Source organism: Papio anubis, chromosome 7 (genome assembly GCF_008728515.1).
Source record: "Papio anubis isolate 15944 chromosome 7, Panubis1.0, whole genome shotgun sequence".
In the NCBI taxonomy this organism is placed as follows: domain Eukaryota; kingdom Metazoa; phylum Chordata; class Mammalia; order Primates; family Cercopithecidae; genus Papio; species Papio anubis.
In genome coordinates, this window is record NC_044982.1 from 113196933 (window position 1) to 113223485 (window position 26553).

Here is a 26553-nt window from a genome sequence, read left to right on the forward strand (position 1 = left end):
TGGGATTACGGGTACATGCCACCACACCTGGCTAATTTTTGTATTTTTAGTAGAGATGGGGTTTCGCCATGTTGGCCAGGCTGGTCTTGAACTCCTGACCTCAACTGATCCACCCGCCTGGGCCTCTCAAAGTTCTGGGATTACAGGTATGAGCCATCACGCCCAGCCTTCTGTTCTTAAGAATAGATGTGTTTACACCAACTATAACTTATTTTGACAAAAATCAGAGTTGAGACTCAAACTTCCTCAAATAGTTTTCCTAAGACTATTTACAGAATAATCTGTCCTTTCCTTATTAAGTTAAAATACTACCTTCACCTTACGCTAAATTCTCATTTGCATGACTCTGGTTCTAAATTTCCATTGCCTTTATCTGTCTGGAACAGGGTTAGTACACAACATTTTATTGAACATCTGGTTGAACGAGTCTATTTTTTTTTTTTTTTATCATTTACTCTTAAACGTTAGAGTCATTTTGTTAACTTCCAAAAATAAATCTGCTGGGATTTGTACTGAAATTTATTTTATATATACACACACACACACACACACACACACACACATATACACATATGGGTATATACACGTATTATGTATTTTATATATACATATATGTATACACACACACATACATATACATATATTTTTTTTGAGACAGTCTCACTCTGTCACCTACGCTAGAGTTCAGAGGCACAATCTAGGCTTACTGCAATCTCTGCCTCCCAAGCTCAACTGATCCTCCCACCTCAGCGTCCTCAGTAGCTGGGACTACAAGTGTGTACAGCTATACCCTGCTAATTTTTGTATTTTTTGTAGTGACGGGGTTTCACCGTGTTGCCTAGGCTGGTCTTGAACTCATGAGCTCAAGCAACCTGCCTGCCTCAACATCATAAGGTTCTGGAATTACAGGCATGAGCCACTGCACCCAGCAGAAATTACATTTACGAATATGAAGACATGATGATAAGTGACATATTTATAACATGAGATCTGCTCATACAGGAACACAGAATGCAAATCTTTCCTTCTACTCAGCAAAACTGTTGTGTTCTTGATAAAAGTCCTGCACATCTAAGTTGATTCCTAGGTATTTAATTTTTGTCGAAATACTTGAAAAAATACTTTATCACTGTATCTTCTATGTGATTATAGCTAAAATTGTGGAAAGCTATTAACTTTTATGTAACAGACCTTTTAACCAGTAATCTTAAAAACTCTTTTTTCCGGTTGGTTCCTCTGAATATTTTTAGATAACCAATCATGTCAGCTGAAAAGAATGAGGATTATATTTCTATAAAGACTTTATGATATCATGGGAAAATACAGTAATTTTCTTTTTTTTTCCCTGAGACAGAGTCTCACCCAGGCTGGAGTGCAGTAGTGTGATCTTGGCTCACCACAACCTCTGTCTCCCAGGTTCATGGAATTCTCCTGCCTCAGCCTCCCAAGTAGCTGGGATTACAAGCATGTGCCACCATGCCAATTTTTGTATTTTTAGTAGAGACAGGGTTTCACCATGTTGGCCAGGCTGATCTTGAACTCCTGGCCTCAAGTGATCCGCCCGCCTCGGCTTCCTAAAATGCTGAGATTATAGGCGTGAGCCACCGTACCCAGCCAGTAAATGTGTTTTAAACTGATATAAAACAATATAGAATATGACCTCAACTATTTAAACATATGTATAAAGTTATATGTACTTTACTAGCGAAGAAAAAATATATACTGGTAGAAAATAACCATCATGTCAACAGTGGTTATATTAGGTAGAGAAATTATGGGAGATTTTAATATTTTTTTCCTGTCTATATTTTACTAATTTTTTCAACAATGTTTGCTCATGAGTTTTATAATCAAGAAAAAAAGTGTTAAAAATTTTTGCAACACAGAAAGTTATATTTCTTTATATACTAAAAACAAAAATAAAACTTTGTATTTGAATACCTTTGACTTTTGCTGCACTTACAGACCTTGAAAGAAAAGGCAATTCCCTCATACTAGTTCTGGTGTCATTCTCCCCATCTCTTCCTTCACTTCCACCTTGGTCTTTTTTCTGCTTCCCATCTTGGCTAGTGATCTCTACCCAAAATGCTTGACTTGGCTTAATGGTTAGAATTCAGGGAAAAAGAGATCCCTAATTCGTAATCGAAATTAAGGTTATACATGTGGGAAATAAAAAAGAGAGACCAGGTAGTAAACAGAATTTGAAAGACAACAACAACAACAAAAAACCTACTCTTTAATTCCTACAAGATTATAATCATTAATCGTGCTTTTATATCATATGATCTCTTAACATTTAATTTCTATATGTAATGTTCATGAGGAAAAAAGAAAATAGCTTGGCTTATTTTCTTACCGAATTGTTGTTCTTAGTATCTTCTAGACGTTCCAGAACTGATGTCAGATTTGGGTCATCAGAGTCCACAAACCATATTGGTGAAGAAGATGGATAGGATTCCTGTTTAACACAGAGACACCTATGTTAAACATTTACATACAGACTAACCCAAATATGCAATTAAACCACACCACTAAATGGCAAGATGACCACGGATTTAAACAAAATGTATGGGGGAAAAGACAACACGTTAAAAACCATGTGAGAGGCCGGACTTTTGAGACAGCTATTCTCCTTGCATAGCACTGTCTGTTGCTACAGCTCATAGAAGTCAATGATTTTCTTCAACATTGGTAGGCAGCCTCTAAAATGGCCCCAATCACCTTCACCTCCTGCCATTCACACCCTTGTAAACATTCCCGCCCCTGGACCTAGTGACTCACTTCTAACAAAGAGAATACAGCAAAAGTAATAACATCACTTCTGAGATCAGGCTACCAAGAGACTATGATGTCTCCCTTGGTCACCCTTCTCCTGCTTTTTCCATTGCTCCCTCTGATGGAAACCAGTTGCCATGTGATGAGGTGCCCTATGGAGAGGCCCACATGGCGAGGGATTATAAAAGGCCTCAGACCAAAAGCCGTCTAGAAACAAAGGCCCAGTCCAACAGCCTGTGAGATAAATCCTGCCAACATCTACATGAGTAAGCTTGGAGACTGATTCTCTCCTTATCCTGCCTTAGGATGATCACAGCTGCCACCAACACCTTCACTGCCTGGTGAGAGGCCAAGTCAGTGAACCCAAGATAAATTGCACAAAATCCTGACCCACAGAAATGGTGAGATGTTTGTTGCTTTAAGCTGCCAAATTTGTTACAGAGAAAGAGAAAACTAATTCAAACACCATAAAATTCTAATGTTTTAACCTATCACACAAACGAAGTACTACCAAGAAATGCCATTACTACATACACACACACACACACACACACACACACACACACACACAAGCATTTTGTTTTTAACCTCAAGACGGAGTCCTGCTCTGTGGCCCAGGCTGGAGTGCAGTGGCGCAATCTTGGCTCACTGCAACCTCCGCCTCCTAGGTTCAAGCGATTCTCCTGCCTCAGCCTCCTGAGTAGCTGGGATAACAGGCACATGCCACCATGCCAAGCTAATTTTCTGTATTTTTAGTAGAGATGGGGTTTCACCATGTTTGCCAGGCTGGTCTTGAACTCCTGATCTCATGATCCGCCCGCCTCAGCCTCCCAAAGTGCTGGGATTACAAGCATAAGCCACCACGCCAGGCCCATATCTTTTTAAATACATGTGATTTTTGAAAAAAGCTAACGAACTAAGCATTATGTGCTTTCACCCACTAACAGACATTTACTCTGTTACTTTGTATGCTTTTCTATTATAAATTGGGGGAAAACCATTATTATTATATATTAGCTTCAAAACAACTAGGTTCAGAACAACATGGAAAACAATTTTGCAGAAACAATTTTAGGAAACACTGCTTTGAGAACTACGATTTATAGCTGAAGCCACAGAAACTGAATATTTTTAAAGAATTTTGACAAATGTTCTTTTAAGAATAAGTTGTATTGATGGAGGACATCATTAATAATATACCTGGTCAATAATGGGTTATTTACTATTCTCATTCCTCTAACTCTTACTGTGCCCCAAATCTCTTTACAGGCTAAATGAGAAACTCTTCAGAATTAATCCTGTTCTTAAAGAACACTACTTATTGAGTACTGCATTTTCTTATTCAAATTCTTCAGCACACGTTGGGAATACACCATCTGGACCATTTTTACTGTTTTAGTTTTTAAGTTTCTTTTTCCTTAGGCTAAAGAAACTGCAACTACACTTAGGATCTCATTTTATTAGGTTAGTATTTGTCTAGTAAACTTCAGCATAAGCCAAGCAACATATATGTTGTCACTCTGGACTGAAACCCCTCAAAACCATATTAAGAAAATTAGAAAAACAAGTGAAATCATGTTTTTAATCTTGTAGATGGAAAGATATGATACACTGTAGATCTAAGTACTTATTTCAATGGTTCCCAAAGTGGGGCCCCTCAGACCCCCAGGTCCAAACTATTTTTACAAGAATATTAACATGTTGACATATGCTGTGAGGGTGAAGACACAATGGTGGATAAAAATGCTGGCACTTTAGCACAAATAAAGGCGGTAACACCAAACTACTAGTAGTCATGGTATTCTTCACTATGCACAGGAAATGTTTAAAAAGGAAGAGCAACAAAAGATCAGTTTCATTTAAGAATGTCTATGATAAGGCTGGGAATGGTGGCTCATGCCTGTAATCCCAGCACTTTGGGAGGCCAAGGCAGGAGGATCACTTGAGCCCAGGAGTTCAAGACCAGCCTGGCCAACATGGTGAAACCCCATCTCTACAAAAAAATACAAAAATTAGTTAAGCATGGTGGTTGCATGCCTTCAGTCCCAGCTACTTGGGAAACTGAGGCAGGAGGATTGATTGAGCACAGAAGGTCGAGTCTCCAGTGAGCTGTGATCACGCTACTGCACTCCAGCCTGGGTGACAGAACAAGGCCCTGTCTCAAAAATAAAAAGAATGTCTATGATAAAGCAGTGAAAATTTTACTACATCTTAATCCTTGAATATGTCTTTTTAGTATTTCAAGTGATGAAATGGGAAGTACATAGGAGCATTCCTACAGACTGCCTGAGAAAAAACCCTTGTGTGACTAAGTCGTGAACTGAATTAACCACTTTAATGGGATACCATTTTTACTTGAAAGGATGACTGACAATGTTATTTCAACTTGTTTTTGGATTTTCCTCAAAAAATAAGATTCTGTCATTTCAAGAAAAACAACAGACAGGCCATAATAAAATTCAATAATAAAACAGCTATAATAAAATGCAAGTTTTTGAACAAAAAATTAGTTTTTGAAAACTTGTATCCACCACTGTTTTCCAAGTATATCCTGATAACATTGATGGCAATATTGAAGAATGTATATTGAAACTGTAAAATCAAATGTATCAACATTTAGAAGATCTCGGTGAACCATTATTATCTAAATGACCAATGCATGATGTTATATCACGCAAGGGTAAAAGATCCAAAGTTCAAGAAAGACCAAGTTTTGATGGAGTATCAAAAAAGAACCCTAGGCAACATGGCAAAAACCTAGCTCTAGAAAAAATACAAAAAATTAGCCAGGTAAGATGGCCTATACCTGAGTCCCAGGAGACTGAGGGTGCAGTGAGCTGTGATCACACCACTGCACTCCAGCCTGGGCAACACAGTGAGCCCCATCTAAAAAAAAAAAAAAAAAAAAAAAAATCCACAATTATCTAAAATGGCCATTAAAATATTCTAGAATTTTTCCAACCAGGTGTCTGTATGAAGTTAGATTTTGTTTACATTATTTCAAGCAAATACCATACAACAAATTAAATGCAAAAGCAAATGACAGACCAAACATCAATGAAATCTGCAAAAAATGTAAGACTGTGCTACTATTCTATTTTTGGCTTAGAAAATTTTGTTTCATAAAAGCATTTATAACAATATATGATGAGTTTTTAAAGAGTTAATGTTTTCAATATTTCTGATTTAACTTCTAGTGATAAACACCAACAGACATCTTACATAAACCAAAGCCCTTGGGTCCTCAATATATTTTCAAGAGTGTAAAGGAGTCCTGACCACAAAACTTTGAGAACTGCTGCCTTCCCTTCCACTTTCCTTCCTTCCTTAGAATTTCTTTCTTGGAAGAAACATCCCTTTGCCATTCTATATTAACTTACATAGTTCCATTGAGACCAGTTTTGCTACCTCCCTCCCTCCCATCTTTCCACCTCCCTCTCTTGACACAAAACCTAACCAAAGGACTCGACCAGCCCACCCATTTTCAGTGATTAGCTGTCAGGTGGGTTAAACCAAGAAAATCTGGGTTTTCCCTGAGACTAGACCTCTAGTTCTGAGGGATCTGGAATCATAGGGACAAGGTTGGCCACCTCGGTGTGGTCAGAATTCATCTTGCCTAAACACAAAGAGTAAGTTATAACATGGATCTACAATATTGTTGAGTGAAAAAGCAGATTACAAAAAAATCTGATTTTTTTAAGGGAGAGGGAACATATATAAGCATCGGAGAAAAAATATGAGCAGGTAACTGGAAAGATACAAAATTCTGATAGTGGTATATTCTGAGTGGTAGAATTATAAGTAATATCTCCTGGTTTTGACTAAAATTTTTTTAATGTCTTACAATAAGAAGATTTTGTTTTCCATATTATAAAATATCCACCACCCTAGGAAACTCAACCTTCAGCACAAACTCTACATCATTTTCAAGGTTTGTTCAGTTTAATATTTAAGACACAATCTACTTTGAAAGACATCTAAAATAATGACCAACATTTAGACCTATGTATTAATGTTTTCAATCTTTCACATGCTTTAAGTTTTGTAATTCTGATAAAGTTAACTAAGCTTTATATCTACCTTGAAAAGATAAGTTTTCCTACTATTTCTCTTTAAAATAAATATGACCTATAATATTGTCAGTTTTTAAACAGTGAATGGTGCTCAAAAATTCCAATACAAATTCTGGCAGTTTTCCCGTACATAGAATGTTTAAGTGCTTCTAGCACCGCTCTTTTTCACCACAGTTATGAAAACACAGAACAATTATCTAAGCATCTAATTATTCAGGTCCTTTGTTCTTATCCATCCTATTAGTTTCATAGTAATTTTAAGGCCTGTGAGGATGAAGTTGTCTGTGACAGCTACCATAAAGATTATTGTAAGTGGACAAATTTCAAACAAATTCATCACCACTACCATCCCCACCATAAAACTGTCTTAATACAGGGAAACACAACTGAAGATTAACCAAGCCAACCTCTTTACCTGTCACTGCTTAAGAAAAAGATTTTTTTTTTTTTTTTTTTTTTTTAGAATTTTTTTTTTTTTTTTTTTTTAATTTATTTATTATTATTATACTGTAAGTTGTAGGGTACATGTGCATAACGTGCAGGTTTGTTACATATGTATACTTGTGCCCTGTTGGTGTGCTGCACCCATCAACTCGTCATTTACATCAGGTATAACTCCCAATGCAATCCCTCCCGCATCCCCCCTCCCCATGATAGGCCCCGGTGTGTGATGTTCCCCTTCCCGAGTCCAAGTGATCTCATTGTTCAGTTCCCACCTATGAGTGAGAACATGCGGTGTTTGGTTTTCTGTTCTTGTGATAGTTTGCTAAGAATGATGGATTCCAGCTGCATCCATGTCCCTACAAAGGACACAAACTCATCCTTTTTGATGGCTGCATAGTATTCCATGGTGTATATGTGCCACATTTTCTTAATCCAATCTGTCACTGATGGACATTTGGGTTGATTCCAAAGTCTTTGCGATTGTGAATAGTGCTGCAATAAACATACGTGTGCATGTGTCTTTAGAGCAGCATAATTTATAATCCTTTGGGTATATACCCAGTAATGGGATGGCTGGGTCATATGGTACATCTAGTTCTAGATCCTTGAGGAATCGCCATACTGTTTTCCATAATGGTTGAACTAGTTTACAATCCCACCAACAGTGTAAAAGTGTTCCTATTTCTCCACATCCTCTCCAGCACCTGTTGTTTCCTGATTTTTTAATGATCGCCATTCTAACTGGTGTGAGATGGTATCTCATTGTGGTTTTGATTTGCATTTCTCTGATGGCCAGTGATGATGAGCATTTTTTCATGTGTTTGTTGGCTGTATGAATGTCTTCTTTTGAGAAATGTCTATTCATATCCTTTGCCCACTTTTTGATGGGGTTGTTTGTTTTTTTCTTGTAAATTTGTTTGAGTTCTTTGTAGGTTCTGGATATTAGCCCTTTGTCAGATGAGTAGATTGCAAAAATTTTCTCCCATTCTGTAGGTTGCCTGTTCACTCTGATGGTAGTTTCTTTTGCTGTGCAGAAGCTCTTTAGTTTAATGAGATCCCATTTGTCAATTTTGGCTTTTGCTGCCGTTGCTTTTGGTGTTTTAGACATGAAGTCTTTGCCCATGCCTATGTCCTGAATGGTACTACCTAGGTTTTCCTCTAGGGTTTTTATGGTATTAGGTCTAACATTTAAGTCTCTAATCCATCTTGAATTAATTTTCGTATAAGGAGTAAGGAAAGGATCCAGTTTCAGCTTTCTACTTATGGCTAGCCAATTTTCCCAGCACCATTTATTAAATAGGGAATCCTTTCCCCATTTCTTGTTTTTCTCAGGTTTGTCAAAAATCAGATGGCTGTAGATGTGTGGTATTATTTCTGAGGACTCTGTTCTGTTCCATTGGTCTATATCTCTGTTTTGGTACCAGTACCATGCTGTTTTGGTTACTGTAGCCTTGTAGTATAGTTTGAAGTCAGGTAGCGTGATGCCTCCAGCTTTGTTCTTTTGACTTAGGATTGTCTTGGAGATGCGGGCTCTTTTTTGGTTCCATATGAACTTTAAAGCAGTTTTTTCCAATTCTGTGAAGAAACTCATTGGTAGCTTGATGGGGATGGCATTGAATCTATAAATTACCTGAAGATTAACCAAGCCAACCTCTTTACCTGTCACTGCTTAAGAAAAAGATTTTTTTTGTCTTTAACTTTCTGTATCTATTTTTCTCCATAAATCCACTGAGATCATTGTGTGGCTCTATCTCAAGCACCAGCAACCAAAACTGCCTGCCAGAATGGTCAGTTTTTGTATCTTTCCAAATGTAGGACACAGCTATCTTCAGGGATTTCATAATTTTTTTTTAAATGATGCACAAACTTCTTGAAGGTTCAGAGATATAGCAGTTGTAATTCTTCTGAAAGCTAGTTATGGGACACATTACTTTCATACTTTGCTGTTCAATAAATGTGAGGTGGAGAATGAAGTAAATTGACAGAATTAGCATATAATACCTTAATAAAATTCTAATTGCTCTGACAACAAAAGATACTTAAAATGCGCACACATGGTTCCCTGATAGTCATTTTACAAATAAACAACCAAGCAGCTAACCTAGAGCCCACAAAAGCAGAGTAAAACTTCTAACTCTTGTTAAAATAAAAATGCTTATAAACCCAAAAAGAAAATGCTTAAGTATTCAAACACAAGCAGCAAATTACAGCTACTGAGAACATCATTGTAAGCAAACTGAGGCACAGAAAACAAAGGTGCTGATGAGGATCTGAACCACCTAAGCTGCAGAAACCCACTGGATGGTTTCCTAGGTTCCAAGTCAGGATTATCTTTCGGAATCTTCTAGAAGAGATCACATAACACTGTTACAAAGGATCTGGAAAAAGGGACCCCTGCTTTATCACTCTGGCTCTCCAGTCATGCTTTACATTTGGCAGTGACTATTTCCATTCAACTCAATTCCCCACCCCTCAACTAGCTGACATTTATCAAATACTACCTTTTTCCAGGTTTAAGTAAGTTTAACCAAATTTAAAAAAAAAAAAAAAAATCAAGACACTAAGGGATATACTATTCACGAAAGGGAAACCTAAGTCTCCTCTTCATGTATCTGTTCCTTTCAAAGACAGGTATAAAAATGGGGATAAGAGAGCATAGATAACCACTAGGAATTTGACCCTATATTATAAATTGGTCAGATAAATGAAAACAACGATTCCTCTGGAATGAAAGTACCACTTAGGTGCTTAACATGACAGTTCTGATAGTTCCAAATGCTTTTCCGTGAATTGAATTTGGAAAGGTAATCTGTCCCAGGAGGGCAAACCAAAGAGAAAGTCTTAGGCTCCTTAGTCCAGCTTTATTTCCTTTGTACAACTTTGACTGGACTACTTTTCAATCACAGTAAAGACTAGAAAAATGCAAGATGAAGTTAACAGCATTGCTTTATTTCCCATGAAAAGCTGTTATAAAACATTTTCAAAATAAAGTGTTTTTCAGCCCCAAATGACACCATCACTTTTATATTTGTAGAACACAGTATCATTGCCAAAGAGCTGTCCTCTATATGCTCTCTTGCAAGGCAAAAAATATTATCTACTATATACAGAAACACAGTAAAAGAAGTGATTTACTTAAGCTCCTAACTACTAAATAAAAGCTAAACTTCTCACTTTCTCCTAGATTCACAGCTCCAACATTTCTAAAATTTAGTATCTTGCTGTTGGGGGTACGCGCTTTTTGGCAATAATGAATAGAAATTTAATTAACCAATCAAAAAAAAGTCCCACTAAAAGCAGCCTAGCAAACAGCCACTCATGCAGAAAGGGTAATAATTTATGCTCTGCAAGTAATATAAAAAATGAAGTTTCATTTGTTTACTAGCTAATTTACTTACTGGGGGAGATTTTTCATTCTAAAACAGTGATTCCCTACCAAGAGTGCCCCGATGCCAAAAAGTCCATAAAAGGAATAATGGAGTTGCCAAGTTATGTTAAATACTTCAAAAGGACTAAAAGAAAGCCATATACTAGCTCCCAGTAAGGCTGCACAGGTTATTAAAACAAGCTGCTTTGCATTTTGGTGTGATTGTAACAATGAATTAGATGGCAATCAGGTTAATTTACTGAAGATGGAAAAACTATACTTCAGTTTGTGTAACAGGCAATATTTCACATCATGGCTTCACAGAAAAGAATAAAAAGGACTCCTTGAGGTTGAAAAAGAGCATCCTTTTCCCATCATTATTTAAGATTAGGACAAATTTGGCCGGGCGCGGTGGCTCAAGCCTGTAATCCCAGCACTTTGGGAGGCCGAGGCGGGTGGATCACGAGGTCAGGAGATCGAGACTATCCTGGCTAACATAGTGAAACTCCGTCTCTACTAAAAATACAAAAAACTAGCCGGGCGAGGTGGCGGTCGCCTGTAGTCCCAGCTACTTGGGAGGCTGAGGCGGGAGAATGGCGTAAACCCGGGAGGTGGAGCTTGCAGTGAACCGAGATCATACCACTGTACTCCAGCCTGGGAGACACAGCGAGACTCCGTCTCAAAAAAAAAAAAAAAAAAGATTAGGACAAATTTATAAAACAGGAAAAGAATTAGCTCAATTCCTTTGGCCTACAGAGTAAAACATCTACTCTGTTCAGTCTTTTTCACTTCTTACACTCTCATATGAAGTCAATTTACACACTTCCTTCAAGCCCTTAGAGACCTTTTTGTACTATCCATGACAAGTTCTTGATGTTATCTCTGCACTTTTGACAAATTCTTAGCAGTTAACTTACAAGGCAATTAAGATTTTTGTTCAAATACAATATAGCTACAGTAGGGCCATATACTCAATAAATATTTATGAAGCATTTATTGAGTGGAAGATAAAAAGCACAAAGCATAATTATAAAATATTCTCCCCTGCCACCATAAAAAAAAAAAATTTAAGGCTTACACAATACAGCATAAGAAAATATGACCAAAGCTAAAATAGTAAGGACTAAAGATGGGAGGAAGGGGAAATATCAGCATGAACTAAATATGACCCAGAAGAGCCTTGAGGGATGGTCAGGTATATAAAGACAAATGGGGTAGGGTTAAGGGGTGGAGGTTGGGGGCACATTCTACAGGGGAAAATACAGCTGATACAGAAGCCTGAAAGGAAAAGCCGGCAGAGCACCTGTACAGGACTCTTCAGGAACTAGCATGCACGTGTGTAAAAAAAAATTTAGTTTCTCAAACATTAGAGAAACTGCATAAAGATGTTCCTTGGTAAGTATAAAGAAGACAAAGCCTAGCATGTAGAACTCAATAAATAATTGAACTGTCTAAAGAGGAAAAGTTAAATAAGTCAAACTCATTACCTTTTAAGAGTTACAGCTTTAGAGAATAACAAATCATAAATCAAACCAAATCATTTGAAATCCAACTCCATTTTTCCCTTGATCTTTCCCTTCAAAGCAAATGGTATCGACATGAACAAGCCATGTAGATTTTATCAAAACACTCATCCATGTTTAAAAGAGTCTTTACGGCCAGGAACGGTGGCTCACTCATGTAATCCCAGCACTTTGGGAGGCCGAGGTGGGTGGATCGCTTGAGGTGGAGTTCAAGACCAGCCTGGCCAACATGGAGAAACCCCATCTCTACTAAAAACACAAAAATTAGCCAGGTGTGGCGGCGGAAACCTGTAATCCCAGCTACGCCGGAGGCCGAGACAACAGAATTGCTTGAACCTGGGAGGCGGAGGTTGCAGTGGGCTCAGGTCACACCACTGCACTCCAGCCGGGGGGACAGAGCAAGACTCTGTCCCAAATAATAATAATAATAATAATAATAAAGAGTCTTTAATTTCAAAAGATACAAGCAGAAATATTTACAGATGAAGTGATCTGTCCGGAATCTGCTTCAAAATAATCCAAAGCGGAGTACAGATGAGGATTAGCCAAAAGTTCATCATTGTTGAGGCTGGCTACATTACACTGTTCAACTTTTGTACGTTTGATGTTTTTCCATAATTAAGAGTTAGCAGACATTTGTACTGAGCAGCTGCCATGATAATTATCTCCTGATAGTCTGTTATATTTCACTAGCACCTCAATTTTAATAGTTTCTACCTAGCGGTGGGTGCCATTACACTAGTCCTCACCAAATCCCTCCTTGTACTGAAAGTGTCTCGTTCACTTCTTGCTCCATTTCTGTTGCCACTGCCTAATCCAGGTCATCTCTCCTTATCTTTATCTGCAGCAGACTCTTACCAGCCTCCAATACGGTTCTCGATGGGGTACCAGTGGCACTTTAGGTGGGATAATTCTTTCCTGTGGCAGACTGCCTGAACGTTACAAAACATTTGGTATCCCTGTACTCCTAGCACTAAACGCTGGCACAGCAACAAGACCACCCCAACCCCACTGAGATAACCACATTTCCTAATGCCACCCACTGGAGAGAACCACTTCCAGTCCTGGATGGCAGTTACATTCTCCCAACTTACCTGAGTAAACTTAGTAGCTTCCCACGGCCTACAGATTCAGCCTCCTATCATTCAAACCAGCCCTATCTTTTCCTGGCCATGCCTCAACTTCTACCAGAGTAATCATCCTCGAAGCCATTCAGGCCAGTCTCCTTAAAACACCTGCTTCATGACAACTACTACACTTTGTTTTCCACTCTTGGAAAATCTTCCCCTTCTCCAGCCTATATCGTGGGCCTCTCAAGTCTAAGCATAAATTTTCTACTTCTAAGCAAACCACACTTTCTCAAGTCTCCGTGTCTTCTTTGGGTGGAGTTTCCTTAGTCTAAAATGCCCTTCCGCCAGTCTTCCAAAATTGTATTCACCTGTGGAAGCTCGTCTCTAACTGTCTCAGCCTCTCATCAAAGCCTTTCCCTGAAGCGCACCTCCCCCAAATCAAAATTAGTTGCTCCCTTTGGCTTTCATGATGATACCACAGGATTCAGGAACTCTTCCCCCAAGAAGATGGGGTTCTGAAAGCGAGGACTGCTCCACTCCATTCTGCAACACTAGTGCCCAGAACACTCAGACGTATTCATTTAGTAAATGAATTCTCTCCTCAGTACAGCACTTGACTGCGTGGTTTTTTTGCTTCTGTTTTTTTTTTTTTTTTTTTTTTTTAAATGAACACACTTTCTCCCCAGATAGTCTGGTAACCATTTTAAGGTCAATTATAACATCAAGGTTTTTTGCACTTGAGTACCCACTGACTCAACCAAAGAGAGTTAAAAACAACAGACTTGGTTTTAGCCATATTTAAAGACGAGCCCGAAACCACCACCTTGACGCCTACTATAACCAAGAGAATATTCTGCAGTTTGGACCAATATCCTAAATCAATTTCACGACGAACAGCTTCACAATACACTTTTATGGAGAAACTTAATACGTCAATTCCTTTATCAAGCCTTGGGTTTCTAATGAGCTTTCCGCTTAATGAGTAAGTTTTTAAAAGTGTCTTTTACAGCTTTGAGACATAAGTGATCTTTCCGGGGAGCAGCCCTGGCGCGTATCTCCTTTCACCTATCCATTTTCGAGGCTTACACACAAGGGAGGGGCCACACGAATACACACTCAACACCACCTGCCGCATCGACGGTACTAGGCGCCTTCCCAGAACACAGCAGCGCGCAGCCAGGCCCGGGGAAGACGGGTCGCTCTAACAGCACCAGAGTCTGCATTCCAACTTTTCCTCCGTCAACGAGTCCATTCTCATTGTCAGTTTCCCCTTAAACGCAAACTTAAAAATAATTGGCTGACCAAGCGGGAACGAGGAAAATTTGACTCAAAAATAAGGCGTTAAAACTTATGAGCCTTTCCCTTCGCCGGCCTGGGCTCAAACAACAGCCAAAGCCGCGCCGCCCCGCCCCGCCCCGCCGCGGTCCCGGGAGCAGGCCGGCTGAGGGCCGCCATGGGCCCCATCAGGGCTCGGGCCGCCGCGGACTCCCACCTCGGGGCTAGGCGACGGGGACCGAGAGGGGCCAGAAGCCCCCAAGCCAGCGCCGCGCGAGAAGCCGTAGAGACGCGCCCTCCGCCTCCTCCCACCCAAGCCTCTCTCAGTCCCAACCGGGCCTGGGCTGGGCCAGTCGCGGGGGAAAGGGGCGGGCCAGCCCCGCCCGGGGAGCCGGAGCCTCTCCGGGGCAGGCTCCCCTTTGTCCCGGGACTCGCAGCGCCCCCTCGCCGTCCTCGCCCTGCCCCGCGGAGCCGCGGCCGGGCGCCTCACCGTGATATTGCAGTGGAGCGTGAGTGGCGGCGGCGGCGAGTGCGGGCTGCCCGGCTGCGGCACCAGGAACTGGCAGTGCAGCTCGTCCAGCTTCCAGCTGACGATGCGGAATCGCTCGTGGTTCTTGTCGAAGATGGACGCCAGGAACTTCAGCTCGGCCTTGAGCCCTGACACAGACATCTTCCCCTCATCTCCGGCGGGAGGGGCGCGGAAGAGGAGCCGGGCCCAGAACCGCCGTCACGGCCGCGACAGCCCCGCCGGGCCGGCCTGGGCCGCGCTCTCGCGGCTCCGCCTCGTCGAGCGCGGCTGGAAAATGGCGAGGGGCGCGGAAGCCTCGGCGGGTAGCTGTGTGGCAGCCTGGGCGGCTGCTCCCTTTGTAACCGACTCCAGCAGCAGGAGGCTGCGGCCCCGCGGCTTAAAAGGGCAACAGCGACGCCGCCCCCGCTACCGCCTGGGAAAGGGCTGCCCCCACCCCGCCCCCTTCCCCCTCACCCCGGCGCGCCCTGCGCGCTCCCGTTTCAGCGCGTGCACGAGGCCAGAGCGCGCGCGCGCTCCCGGTCGCCCCTTCCTCGCCTTGACCCAGCTCCCTTCTGCCCGACCCATCTGCTCCGTTCCTCGCACCCGCGGACTGTAGGCTCGGGGCCAGCTGGCGCCCGGGCCCCAGAAGTAGGGGAGGAGCCGGAGACCCCCGCGCGACCCCGCCTCCGGCCTGGGGCCGGACACGTGCGCAGCCGATCGCGCCGGCCACGTCGGCGCCGCTGCAGACTCGCGCCAGCCCCAAGGGGCGGCTCCTCAGCTTGGCCCTCGGCCCGGCACCCGCTAACCTGACCGGGGTCCTGGTGGGAGACGCGGGTGCGGCCCACCCAGCGTTACCTCCGCTACTCTCACCCTAGTCTAAGCCGCCGCTTCGCTAACCTGGGTTTCTGTGAGGACCTTCTCACCGGATTCGCTGCTCCCGCCTTTGCTCTCAAACCATCCATTTACCTAAGTCGATGGTTTAGCCCCTGCAGGCTGTTTCCTGGAGGTGTACCATGATTTCATCCTTTCCCTTAGCTACCAACTGTGTTCTGCCGTATATAGTCTCTCTCTCCCCACTTCCCTTCTTTTGCCCTGTTTCGCAAGCTTAAGATAACCCTCCCCACCCCCACCCCCACCCCCACCCCCATGGAGCCAGGGCTGCCCTCCATTTTCATTGAAATCTTAGCTCAAATATAATCTCCGGGCCCCTGACCACCCAATTTCAATTAGTCACCCTGTGTCACATCGTCCTGTGCTAAGTTTTTGTTGGGTACCAGTCGCTGTCTGATCTTTTCCCCATTTATTCCTTGTCTCTGCCCAGTGTTAATGTGTTCAGAGCTGTATCCCCAGGACCTAGAACAAGACCTGTTACATAGTAGAAACCCGATATGATTTAATTGAATGCTCGCTTTTATCTGGAATCCCCACCACTAGCACAATTACTGGCACATTCTAGGTGCTCAAAAAATGAATAAAGGACTGCATAGCAGTTCAAAGGAATACATCCTAATTTGGCAGAGAATAGTGTGTGCAATCATAAGTGCCAGAGGCAGGACCAGCTGCATGTGCGTCCAACCTATGTAGTTGCACAGTGCTCCCAGCTTAGAAGGGCTCCGAGCTTGGTTTAATACTCTGGTGTCGCCATTTTGAAATGTGTAATTTTTCATAAAGGGGCCCCGCATTTTCCTTTTACACCAGTCTTACCTAGAGTTACCTAACCCTGGCACCTAACTGTCTCTTTCTTCCTAATCTGCAAGAGGTCCCTGGGCTACTGTTCCCCTTAGATGACAAAATAGAGAACAACACAGGGACACATTAAGTCTACTGAAACTTTTTATTTCCATTTACTTCTGAGATATTGTATCATGTTATAGTCCTCCTTAGCCTTTACGAAGACAAATAACTCTCTTCCAGTTTATCTGAGTAACTTAGTAGCTCCCCACAGCCTACAAATTGAGTCTCCTATCATTCAAACCAGCCCTCCCTTTTCCTGGCCATGCCCCAACTTCTACCACCTTCTACCCCAACTTCTATCTAGCCTTTAAGAAGACTAAGATGCTCACAGACCCCTTTGAGAATCTAATGAAAGCTACGATCCATCTTCCCAGGAAAATACTTCTGCATCTAAAATTTTGTACTTATGGGGATTCATGACCCCAGCACTAGAGGTACATTAAACACTGGAACTGGGAAGAGAAGGGGTTCCAGGCCTGGGTTCTGAGCCAGAAACAACTAGGCTACCGTATTGGCATTATTGCTGGGTTAAGCATAGAAGTGGCTTGCCACTTTATTTTTTCTTCAGTCCTCAGTTTCTTGGGACCCTAACAGGCATGGCAATCCCAGATAAGGATTTGAGACAAAGAGCAACAAACTCTTGAGAAGTTGGTATGACTTTGAGAAACAAAATATTCTAAATAAGTTATTTAATCTGTCTAAGCTTTATTTTGTTACCTCTAGATTGCTATGAGAAAGTAGATCTTTCTAAATTGCAAGTATTTTTGCTAGCTGTATCTCAGAAATATATACAAATAATTTCACAATCGCTTTTTGAGCATCTATCTGCTGCATGCCAAGCTGTAAGAGGGCTAGAAAGATACATAGATACAGTCCCTGATTTTAAGAAGCTTACTGTTTAGCATCAAAAACAAAATATTGTTTCCTGATGCTTTTGGCTGCAAATAATAGAAAACTGTGATTTAATCTGCTGTGGACAATAAGGAAATAAATTACTTCACATAATACGAAGTCCAAAAACAGAACAGTCTCCAGGATTGGTTGATCTGAGCTTTCCTGTCATCAAAAGTCCAAATTCTTTCCATCTCTTTTGTTGGATTAAGAACAAGGTGGCTGTAGCTGTTCTTGCAGTTCACATCCAGACATGAAAATATCCAGAGGCAGAAAGGACATTTTCTTCTATGTTTCCTTCTAACACATGGGAAGGTTTCCAAGAATCTTCCCAGCAGACTTCCCTTAGTGTGTCCTTGACCAGAAATGTATCACATGCCCACCCCTAACCAATCACAGAGAAGTAGATGGGATTACTCTGGATTTCCAACCTGTTGGGATGGAATGGTTGCTAGGGAGTCCCCATAGTCTTACACAGACAAGTAAAGACAACATCAGATGATATGTGATATGAAGTTCAAACTACTGAACTACATTTCAGGGGAGGAAGAAACTAATTCCATGAATTATTTGCATGAAAGTAGGGCCATATTCAGAGGATATTCAAGAGGTCATTTGATTGTAGAGTACAGCAAGGGGCCAAGAGAAAGAAAAAGCTGAGATATTATTTTTGGCCAGATTTCGAGCCCTGAAATACCATGTCAGGGACTGTAGTATAATAGTTTCATTTGGTAAGAGGCATCACTTTTTTTTTTTTTTTTTTTTTTTTTGAGACGGAGTCTCACTCTATCACCAGGCTGGAGTGCAGTGGCACAATCTCAGCTCACTGTAACCTCTGCCTCCTGGGTTCAAGTGATTCTCCTGCCTCAGCCTCCTGAGTAGCTGGAACTATAGGCACGCACCACCGTGCCCAGCTCATTTTTGTATTTTCACTGGAGACAGCATTTCACCATGTTGGCCAGGATGGTCTTGATCTCCTGACCTCATGATCTTCCCGCCTTGGCCTCCCAAAATGCTGGGATGACAGGCATGAGCCACCGCGCCTGGCAGAGAGTCATCACTTTTTTTTTTTTGGAGACAGAGTCTTGCTCTGTCGCCCAGGCTGGAGTGCAGTGGCACGATCTTGGCTCACTGCAAGCTCTGCCTCCCGGGTTCACGCCATTCTCCTGCCTCAGCCTCCCGAGTAGCTAGGACTACAGGCGCCCGCCACCATGCCTAGCTAATTTTTTTGTATTTTTAGTAGAGACGGGGTTTCACTGGAATAATCACTTTTAAGAGTCATCTGTGCCAGGTGCGGTGGCTCATACCTGTAATCCCAGCACTCTGGGAGGCCAAGGAAGATGGATTGCTTGAGTCCAGAGTTCGAGACCAGCCTGGCCAACATGGCAAAAACCCATCTCTACTAAAAATACAAAAAATTAGCCAGGCATAGTGGCACATGCCTGTAGTTCCAGCTACTCAGGAGGCTGAGGTGGGAGAATCACCTGAGCCCAGGGGGTCGAGGGTGCAGTGAGCTAAGAATGCACCACTGCACTCCAACCTGGGCAACCAGAGTGAGGCCCTGTCTCAAAAAAAAAAAGATTAATCTGGCCTTTGTATATAAAATGGATTATAGTAGACTTAGAAGTATGCAGCCAGTAAAAAGAAGCAAGAAACCTGCATTCTAAATCTGGCCTGCCAGTAATTCAATGGGGCAAGTCATATCCAGCTCTGAGGCTCCCCAGTTGCAAACAATGAAGAACCTTTGAATCAGTCTGAGTCAAGAGTGAGAAAAATTGAAGTAGAAAGAACCACACTAGGGAATCAGTGTGGAGTAGAACTGCTAGATCTTAGAGATAATGAGAGTATAGAAGGAGAGAAAGGAAATTTGTTTAAAGTAACACTTTGAAATTTCTAGAGCAGGTGGCAGGGAGGGAGTGATGCCATTGACACATCAAGAAAAAGATGTTGAATTTGGTGTGCTGATGGAACTTAGGTAGACAGTTTGTATCTTAAGTTTGAAGTTTATGAGGGAAGTTGGAGCAAAGGACATATAATTGGGTCAGCCACACAGGTGGGTGATGATGGAAGCCATGCCATAGGTGTGATCATTGAGTCACAAGGGAGGGAAGACAACCTGGGATGTTGACGGGACCCTGAGGAAGGCTCACCGTTGGTGCTTGAGTGGGAAAAGAGTCATTTGAAGAAGTCAGAGGATGACTCATGTGTTGAATTCTTTATGGAAGGGACAAGTTAATTCAGGACCAAGAAAAGGACATAGGCTTTAGGGATTAGGAGGTCAGTGGTGCTTCAGAGAAAACCATTGCAATAGAATGATGGGCATGAGGTCAAAGTAATGTTAAAGTGAAGAGAATGTAGCTAGCCTACTTTCTTGAAAAGTTTCAGGGTGTTTAGAAAGACAAATGGAACAATGGTTTGCAATAGCAAAGCAAAGGGAAGCTTTTGTATTCGGTTTGGTTTTTATGATAGGACAGACAGAGGTAGGCTCACTGTGAAATAAGCTTCAGGGCCCCTTGCACTTGCACAGGCCCTTTCTAAGTAAGTATTAACTTTCCCCCCTTAATTTGATATTTGTAATTTTGTATTCTTTTTTTTTTTTTTTTTTTTGAAGAGACTCCCAAGATTAAATAAGCTTTAGGACCTGAAAACCCTGGATCTGCCTCTAAGGGGAGAACCATTAACAGGCAGTGAAGACTGGATACAAGAGAGGAGAAAAAGCATACTACTGGGTCCTGGAAGAGAAGAGAAAACATGGGATAAAGAGTTACTCATAGAAAGGAATGCCCTCTCCATAGAGGATTGTGTTAGGGTAGGGAATTGGGGAAGACACAAAGAAATGTTGAGTTAGACTGGAGAGTTATTGAGAGACCTCATACTGAATAAATAACATTAATTTCAGCAAAACAAGATTGATGATTAGCAAGATAGATAAAAACAGAAGCCAGAGGACAAAGAAATGCTAAAAAAAATCTGCTTGAAAATTCTGAGCATGGAGTCTCATCTAGAAGTGCATAAAGGACCATGAGACTAGGATGGGTTGGGAGGCTGGAAGTCTCCAGGAAGACAGAGCAGGTTCAGTGTCAGAGGAAAAAATGAGAGCTGCCACAGCCTGTAGAGTGGAAGAATTTCAGATTTCAAGAACTTGAATGCATGCAGCCATAAACAAAGAACGAGATCATGTCTTTTGCAGGAACATGAATGGAGCTGGAGGCCACTATCCTTAGCAAACTAATGCAGGAACAGAAAACCAAATACCGCATGTTCCCACTTATAAGTGGGAGCGAAATGATAAGAACACATGGACACAAAGAAGGGAACAAAAGACACTGGGGTCTACTTGAGAGTGAAGGATGGGAAGAGAAAGAACAAAAAATATAACTATTAGGTACTGGGTTTAATACCTGGGTGATGAAATAATCTGTACAATAAACCCTATGACATGAGTTTACCTATGTAACACACCTTCACATGTACTCCTGAACCTAAAAGATTAAAAAATGTGGAAGAATGCCCAATTAAATGTTCCATGCTGTTCTGGTCTAACATATTCTTTAAGGCCATATTCAAATGCCGTCTTCTTCAGTGAGCCTTCCTTAGTCCCCTATATTGAATTTTAGTCTCTCCTTTTCCTCAATTTCCCAGTACTTTGCCTGTTACAGCACTTATTTCACTCTGCCTTGGTTACGACTAGCTGGTTTCTCGTTTGTCTCCTCTGCGAGATTATGAACATCTTGTCTTAATCCTCTTCATGTCTGTAGCACATAGCCTGCTTCCTGGGACATAGAAAGCACCCACTAAATGATCATTAAGTGAATATAGCCTACTGAAGCTGAAACCCATGTAACATCCTTACTTAGAGAGACTGCAAGTAAATTGTGAGAGAAGTGATCTAGTTTCACCAAAATGTCAGGGAAGTGGTAAGGACCTCTCCCTGTCTAAAGTGAGCACACATCAGCATGTGGCCACTAGGCCCAGACAACCACAGCGCTACCCAGGAGGTACAGGAAACTGAGCCCATCCCTGCTGAAATGAACAAGTGACTCATTATTCAACTGTAGCCAACTCAGCCAGAAAGTTTTTCTAAGCTAAAATTTTCACAAGTGTGGACTCTGGCTTATAACAAAACTCCTATCTTTGATTTTAGTTTTAGTTAGCAACACTCATCATTTCTCTCTTGCCTGTGTTATGAAGGGCTTTCAGACCAAGGTGTAAACACCTTGAAGTGGTATGGCTTTGGGCATATATGCACATGAATGTTATTCTGGGGAGAAGGTCTAAAGCACCACTGTCCAATAGAACTTTCTGCAATGATGGAAAGGCTCTATGCCTGCCACTATATGGTAGCCACTAGCCTCAGGTGGTTACTGAGCACTTAAAAAGTGGTTAGTGTGACTAAGGAACTGAATTTTGTATATGTGCTGCCTAAGCAAGCACTGAGGAACTGAATTTTGATTTTATTTATTTGTAATTAATTTAAATTTAAGTAGCCACGTGTGACTGCTGCCTACCGTATTGGTACCTACTGCCTACCATTATCTAGCACAACACTAGAGAATTCTATCATTTTATAATAATATCACATACAGCTTGATACAGCTGTGTCCATCCTTCCTTACCCCTTGAGAGCAGTGATGAGATGTTACTAATTACATCTTCAGTGTCAACACATACTTGCCTGACACATACTCAGTTCATAATAAATGTTTGTTAAATGAATGAACAAAAAAAGAAATTTCAGAATTTCTCTGGACTTAGTTTTCTCATTTCCAGAATAGAGAGGGTATGTTCTGAGATTTCTTCTGGCTCAAAAAAAAATTATAGGATTCTCTTTAAAAATATTTATTTGTTCAACACATATTTGTTGAGCACCTCCTGTGTTCTAAACTACTACTTCTTTGTAGCAACCTAGGAAACTATCATTATGCCCCTAAATAACTGAGTTTCAGAAAAGGGAAGTAATTTGCTTTAGATTATGCAATAAATAACTGATAAAGCCAAACTTTTAACCCAGGTCTGTCTGTTTCCACCACACTGCTGCTTCTATATAAACTACAATTTTTAATGTAAATATTATAGATAAATATAAAATAGCAAATAAATTAGCATTGAGTGAGCAGGGTGGCATAGGAACTTCACTGGATTGGAATATGTATCTTCCTCTCAGGAAGATCCATGGTTCTACAGATAGATTCTTGATTGTTAAGTGAGAGACACCAGCACTTTCAGGAAGATCACCTGGGCTACTGAGAAGAAAGGATGCTCCTCCCGAGTGGGAAACCCTCCTGACTCCAGTGATGCTGATGATGGGGGCTTGGGGTATCAGCCTGGCGTCTACTGTGGTAAATTGCTAGGAACCTTTCAGAGCATTACATCCTCAGTCATCAGCATATGAAAGCCTCAAATAAAAGATTTTCTCCTCATCCTTCCAGTCACATTTATACAAAACATTCTTTTGGAATGTTTAAGGCTACAAACAAGTATACAAGTGTTTAAGAGGTACAAGTGAGAACATCTAGATCTTTCTAGATCTAGGTATAATATACCTTTTACCCAGTGACTTCAAATCTAAGCATGTGTCCTAAAGAACTAATTAAGCATGCACATCAAGATTTAGTTACCAGAGTGAGGGCAAGAGTAAACAGTTATGAGGCAACTGGGAAATTTGAACATTAAGTGTTTGATGATAATATGGAATTGTTGTTTAATATTTTTTAGATGTGACAATAGTATGGTTATTACTATCTTCTTTTCTTTTCTTTTTTTTTTTTTTTTTTTTTTTGGAGATAGAGTCTTACTTTGTCACCCAGGCTGGAGTGCCATAGTGTGATTATGGCTCACTGCAGCCTCGACCTCCCGGGCTCAAGTGATCCTCCCACCTCAGCCTCCCAAGTAGCTGGAACTATAGGCACATGCCTCCATGCCCAGCTAATATTTTTTGGCAGAAACAAGGTCTCACTATGTTGCCCAGGCTGGTCTCACACACCTGGGATCAAGCAGTCTTCAGCCTCCCAAAATGCTCATGTGACGATCATGCCCAGGCTGTTATTACTATCATATTTTAAAAGCAAGAGTCCTTATCTTTTAGAGATATTTATGGATGAAATAAAACCACAAATATTTGCTTGAAATATTTATTTCAGCTCTTTTTTTTTTTTTTTTTTTTTGAGATGGGGTCTCGCTCTGTTGTGAGGCTGGAGTACAGTGGCACAATCTCAGCTCACTGCAATCTCTGCCTCCCGAGTTCAAGCCATTCTCCCGCCTCAGCCTCTTGAGTAGCTGGGATTACAGGGGTGCGCAATCACACCCAGCTAATTTTTCTATTTTTAGTAGTGATGAGGTTTCACCGTGTTTGCCAGGATGGTCTTGATCTCCTGACTTCATGATCCATCCGCCTCAGCCTCCCAAAGTGTTGGGATTACAGGCATGAGCCACCGCGCCCAGTCCCAGCTATTGTTATAATAGTAAAAGAAAGGACCCAGAGTCTTAGAATTGGATGTACCATACATTTTGGTACAACCATACAATGAAATATAATACAGTCATTAAATGAGATTATGTATATATCTGGAAGGATACACCAAAATGTTAACAGTGGTCGTTTCTTGGTAGTGACTTTTTAGGTGATTTCAATTTTCTTTTTCTTTTTTTTTAAATTTATTTATTATTGTTATTATACTTTAAGTTCTAGGGTACATGTGCATAACGTGCAGGTTTGTTACATATGTATACTTGTGCCATGTTGGTGTGCTGCACTCATCAACTCGTCAGCAAGGTGATTTCAATTTTCTATCTGCTTCTTTACATTTTTTGAAATATTTGTATTGGGTTAGTTATGTAGTTAACATAAATATATGATTTTAAATTGTTTTATAGACATTTAAGATAGAGAGAGGTAAATCAGAGAGGAATTTTGCAAAGAAATTTTAAAGGCCCAATAAATATGTGGCCGTTGTTTTTTCTATCACAATAAGACACCTAAAATATATGCCGCTCAAGGTTGAATTACAAACACTTAAACTTCAGGCCCCGTGACAAACAGCCAATTTAACTGACACTTTTAATGTTTTATTTTCCATTAGGAAAATAACATTTTTCCTCCTCCCCAGACCAAGCTGAGTGAGGGCTTTTGATGCTTTGGGTTTAGGTTACAAGGTCTTACATAGGGTTTCCTCCTCTGGCTTATTTGTTGGTCTTTCATTTAGCCCGTGGTCCTTCTCTGTAGAACCACTGCAGTGTTAATCAAGACCTCCTCCTGCTTGTACTCCAGGGCTTCAAGGTGGTGCTATGTGCAGGAGGAATTTATGGAAATTCAGGCTTGTTTCGTGTTTGGAGTTTACCGTAATCATTAATGCACTATAGAACTTTGAATAGTCATTGGACCTAGAATCTATAGTCATCTCCCTTGTTACATTTAGGTCTCATCTTGCAAGATATAAAAAATTAAGTGTAACAAGCACAGTCCTTCAGACCTAATGGACCAAGGGGAAGACAACCAGGCTCACTCAAGACGGGGATATTTTTAACATTTACAAACATGCTTCTCCTGCTAAAAGCCTTGGGCTCCACTTAGAGATGATGAAAATAAAACCTGGAAAAAGACTGTTTGTGGTAGAAAATCAGAGAAGTGGTTGGGGACCTGGGAGCTGATTCTGGCTCCTTTGGTCACTCCCTATAGAACATGTGTCCAGTAACATATTATAACGAAGCCTTGGTTTCTTTGTGTGTCAAGAGATGTGTTGGATAGACAGGGTTCACATTTTCATCATTCAAACACTTGCTTAGTTTCAACAATGTGAAAGGCAGTTGCACATAGCTCTAAAGACAATAAAGGTCAAGAAGCTTATAGGCCTAAGGGCAGAACAAACATGAACACCACAAAAGATCAATGTGAGAACCAGATGGTAAGTAGCACTTTTTTTTCCTGCCTTTTTTTTTTTTTTTTTTTGAGATGGAGTCTCGCTCTGTCACCCAGGCTGGAGTGGTGCAATCTGGGCTCACTACAACCTCTGCCTCCCGGGTTCAAGCGATTCTCCTGCCTCAGCCTCCTGAGTAGCTGGGATTACAGGCACCTGCCATCACTTCTGGCTAATTTTTGTATTTTTAGTAGAGACGGGGTTTCACCATGTTGGCCAGGCTGGTCTCGAACTCCTGACCTCAGGTGATCTGCCCACCTCAGCCTCCCAAAGTGCTGGGATTACGGATGTGAGCCACACCGCGGGCCCGTCTGGTTTTGGACTGGAGAGTAAAAGGGCAGGGGAGGCAGAAATACTTTGTCTTAATTGAAGAACTGATTTATTTTCTACTTTCTAAATATAGCAGTTATGTTATTTAGTTTCTCTCTAGATTTCCAGGAAGCCCAGAGCTATCCTTAGTTTGGGCTCTCCTAAAAATAAATGCTGAGGTACACATTCTAGTGCAAATAATTAATTTTGGAGGGGACCCCAGGAAACATAGAGGATTGGGAATATGAGACAGGGAAGCAAAACAATTTACCATGTCGGCTACTGGAGCTCAGTCCCTCCAAGGAACTCTGGGGCTGTTATAGGCTGTCAGTTATCCCAATCTTGGAGAAGAAAGCTGATGTGTTTATTCCCCAACTCCCTATTCGTTATTGATGACGGGCTGCTTCTGGGGGCATTCACCCTTTGGCATTTCCAATTTGCACTGTGCGTGCCAAACACACCCCCCATGATAGAAGGTTGCAAATATTGGCCGTTATCTCTTTGACGCTTAGTTTTGGATATTCATGGTCTCTCAGTTATTCTCCCTAACCCTAACCATTGTACCCTTCCATAGTAAGAGTTTTCAGTGGACATGGAGCTACCTAATCAGAAACTACCTTTTCTAGCTTCCCAGCCCATAAGTATGACCAAATAGCTAAGATACAGACAAT

The 26553-nt window shown here is 41.4% G+C and overlaps 1 protein-coding gene across 7 annotated transcripts in view; it reads right to left on the reverse strand.

Moving 5' to 3' along the window:
* Nucleotides 1–15577, reverse strand: part of UBE2Q2 (ubiquitin conjugating enzyme E2 Q2) — a 60668-nt gene extending 45091 nt beyond the window's left edge. For 6 of the 7 annotated variants that reach the window (XM_009210670.3, XM_009210669.3, XM_009210671.3 and 3 more), the window contains exons 1-2: nt 15018–15577; nt 2357–2458 (exon numbers count right to left, since the gene is read on the reverse strand). In XM_009210670.3, coding sequence (XP_009208934.1) covers nt 2357–2458; nt 15018–15197 — 282 coding nt within the window. In that variant the 5' untranslated portion in view covers nt 15198–15577. Of the gene's footprint in view, nt 1–2356; nt 2459–14378; nt 14931–15017 lie in introns of those variants that run through there. The other variant, XM_017960789.3, reaches the window with a different exon arrangement.
* Nucleotides 15578–26553: the final 10976 nt, after the last annotated feature.